At 50.6% G+C, this 3,485-nt stretch overlaps 1 protein-coding gene across 1 annotated transcript in view; it reads right to left on the bottom strand.

Annotated features, from left to right (window-relative positions):
• Positions 1 to 1,857: 1,857 nt before the first annotated feature.
• Positions 1,858 to 3,485, bottom strand: part of LOC123234077 (cytosolic phospholipase A2 beta) — a 42,946-nt gene continuing 41,318 nt past the window's right edge. Inside the window, exons 22-23 of the mRNA XM_044660025.1 lie at positions 2,672 to 2,858; positions 1,858 to 2,460 (exon numbers count right to left, since the gene is read on the bottom strand). Coding sequence (XP_044515960.1) covers positions 2,240 to 2,460; positions 2,672 to 2,858 — 408 coding nt within the window. The 3' untranslated portion in view covers positions 1,858 to 2,239. The remainder of the gene's footprint in view (positions 2,461 to 2,671; positions 2,859 to 3,485) is intronic.

A 3,485-nucleotide genomic window follows, 5' to 3' on the forward strand; every position in this document is an offset into this window, starting at 1 on the left:
GCTTAACTCTTTTCAGGGAATGTATTTTGTGAGGGGGATTGTTTGGTTATTTGTTGGAAAGTGTCTGTTGGGTCAAAAAACATGTCAATTTTTTAAAAAATAAAATAAAGCCCCCAGGTTTTTGTGGCTCACAAACTCAATATGAACCAACGGCGGCGGGACGGTGGCAGCCAAAAACACAATAAAAACCCATTTGTTCCATTTTAGGCCTCAGTAACAGAACACTGGTGTCCAGCCTTGCTATGACCTGGTCATTGCCCATCCGGATGACTACTTGCCATCTTGACTGCTACATTTTAGAGGGAACATTGATGAGTTAGTTGGAGAGTCCATAAGGATCTGGCCAGTCCGACAAGGTCCCCTGAGATGAAGAACCCTCCTAAAGAAAGATGGACTGAAAGAATAAAGGAGGCTTAGCCTAGAGAAGACGAGACAAGGAGAAGAGAAGAGACATGTCATCTTCAAATTACAGGAAGATTTGTGGAAGAGAAGTCAAACTCATCCTGGTTGGTCTCAGACTTGCAGAACTAGGCTAATGGGTGAAAGGCCCAAGGAGGCAGGGGGAAACCTCCCTAAGAATGGAGCTGTTTAAAAACAGAACGGATTATCTAGAGTGAGTGTGAATGCCGGCATCATGGGAGATCTTCACATGAAAGCTGGAGTCTGTTGGGAAGTACCAGGAGGAAGAACACTAAATTTGGCATCCAAGAACTTGCAGGTGAATCCTGGCTCTCTTTCTCTATTTGGGTGACTTTGAACAAGATAATTCCCATCTCTGGGCTTCATTTTCCTTATCTCAGCTAGAGGGACACAAGAGCCTTTCAGTCATAAATACTGAGATTGAGGACATTTGTGATTTGAATAGGATTTGGACCAGATGACCTCTGAAGTCACAGAATCATGGACTTCAAAGCCAGAAGAGGCCTTAGAGATCATTTCACCCGAGCCCTCGTTTTATACATCTGCACACTGGGGCCTAGAGAGGCAAGAGATTTGCCTAAGAAGGCAAAACGGGGGAGGGCCAGAATTTGGCCTGAGATCAGAGGATCCGAGAATCATAGATTTAAATCTAGAAGAGACCTTAGAGGTCATGATGTACAACCCATTTGTTTCATAAATAGGGAAAATGGGGCCTAGAAAATCTAAGTGATTCACCCAAGAAAACACAAGAGACAAATGACACATCCAGATCTGATCCCAGATCCTCTGGTGCCATGTCCAGTTTTCATTTGTTTGTTCGTTTCCATTACACCAGTCCCATCCAATGCAAATGCCTTGGCCATTACTTTCTGTATATCTCCTTGCTTAGGACCAGCCAATATCTTAAGAATAGACTTCCTACGGTGGGAAGTCTTCTCCCTAATACTTATTTCTACTACTATCACTGGCCTCCCCTCTACCCCCCAATGGAAAAGGGCCGCATGGAGATCTAAGCTGAAATGATCACAGGCCTGGCAGTCCTTATAGAAAAGTGTGATTATTTTTAGGGAGCTAAGAAGAAACCGGTTCTGCTCTAGTCTTCATCATGAGATACTAAATGTCATAGGTCCGTGCTCTGTCTTAGCACCAATGAAAATGAATAGAATAAAATGTCTTGGGGCTTTAATTTTGTCTGTCAAATATAGTTCACCCAATTAAAAGAACCAGTCTGTGTTCCGACCATTTCCCCTTCATCCCTCCTCTCTTCCCCTCTCTCCATCCTTCCTCCCACACACATGCTCCTTCCCAGCCGACCTCCCACCATCACCAGTGAGGACTGTGGGCTGCATGTGCCCCGAGGGAGCAAAGAGAGGGCCCACCTCCTGCCCACTCCAAGCACGGGGCACGTGAACACACAGCACGGGGCACACAGCTGCATTGGCTTTGCTTTCTTTTCTTTTCCCTGGTGGTCCCAACAGGCATTTCTGATAAGGCTTGTCCCCCAGGTCTTCCTCTCTGTGGCGCCCACCCCAGGGTCCTCCAGAACTTCTTGGGGTAGGTTTGGAAGCCCGCTGAAGCAGACCTCGCGCCCGAGACATTCCCGAGGTTTGGTCGCCAAGGTTTGGATGGAAGAGCCAAGAAGGAAGCTGGACAACCCAAGGAGGCAACTCAGCCCGTCCCTCCACCTTTGCAACGCTGGAATTCTAGAAGAATGGAGGCCGATTCCATACGGCCACGAAGGAACAGAAAACCGAGGGAGGGAGCCGGAGGATGACCCTGGGCCAGCGGCGCAGTTCATGGGATCCCAGCGGTCCCTCCATCACTCCTGACCCTGCCGACTCCGCCGCCTCCTGCGCTCCACAGCTTCCCTGAGGGCCCCGAGGAGCCGCTCTTGATTGTTACAGATGTTGTACCGGGTCAGACGGAGTAGTTTGTCCGCATTCTCCTCGCTGTAGGTCACCTTGGTGTAATGATAAGGGGAACCAGAAGAGGACAAGTTCACCTCTCCAGCCGCCAGTTCTTCAGGCTTCCGCCGGACGCCTGCAGAGAAGGGAGCGCCGTCATCAGCACAGGAGAACGCGAGGGGAAACGGGGGGCCGTGTGTGGAGGGCCGCTCTGGGAAAGGGTGGGGAAAGGAAGAAACGCCGAGGACCAGGGGAAGGAGGGAGGAAGGCACCCAGCGAGGAGGTGCTGGCTTGGTGGGCAGATGCTGACCAGGGCGAGAGGGTCAAGGATGGGCGGATGGACTCACCGGGAGCCGAGTGCTGCCGGAAGGAGTCACTGACCATGGGGAAATGGAGCACTACGGGGGCAGCTGGAGACTCCGGGTCAGAGAAGACGTGGCATTCCTGGGGCTGCTTCCTATCCTCTGGACTCGGAGTGATGGGAGGAAATGGGATTCCCTGCTGCTGGCAGTACCGGCCCACCAGTTCCAACTGCTGTAATTGTAAGGCGAGCCCAAAGTCAGGCATGTTACGTGGTTTGCCCAGTTTTCCCCAACGCCGGGGTTAGGCTGGTGGGAAATTTGTCAGGACAAGCTTCCCGTGGCACCTACACACTCGGATAAAGCCAGAATTCAGACTCGGGGTGTCAGGCTAACACCAGGTAGTTTTAAAAAGTAAAAAGAGTCCTAAGTCTCATTGGGGATGTTTGAAAACTGACCACCCCACAGGTAGAAACTGGGTCTAAGTCGTCTTGGAAGAAACCAATCGTTTCAGTCATGTCAGATTCTTTGTAACCCCACTGGGGGTTTCCTTGGCGGAGATCCTGGGGCGGTTTGTCATTTCCTCCTCCAGCTCATTTTCCAGATAAGGAAACTGAGGCAAACAGGGTGAAGTGACTTGCCTGGGGTTCACACAGCTAATAAGGGTCTGAGACCAAATTTAAACTCTGGAAGAGGAGTCTAGGTTCGAGGAGGCAGCTCTGATCCCTGGCTCCCGGTTGGCCCCAATACCACACCACCCACTTCCCCAACACCCACGCCTCCCTGTGTGGCCTTTGAAATAGAACAGTGGCTTCCTTTTTTACCCGTCCTTCTTACTTCCCTGAGCTAATTGCCCACACCT

This window comes from Gracilinanus agilis, chromosome 2, assembly GCF_016433145.1.
Source record: "Gracilinanus agilis isolate LMUSP501 chromosome 2, AgileGrace, whole genome shotgun sequence".
NCBI lineage: Eukaryota > Metazoa > Chordata > Mammalia > Didelphimorphia > Didelphidae > Gracilinanus > Gracilinanus agilis.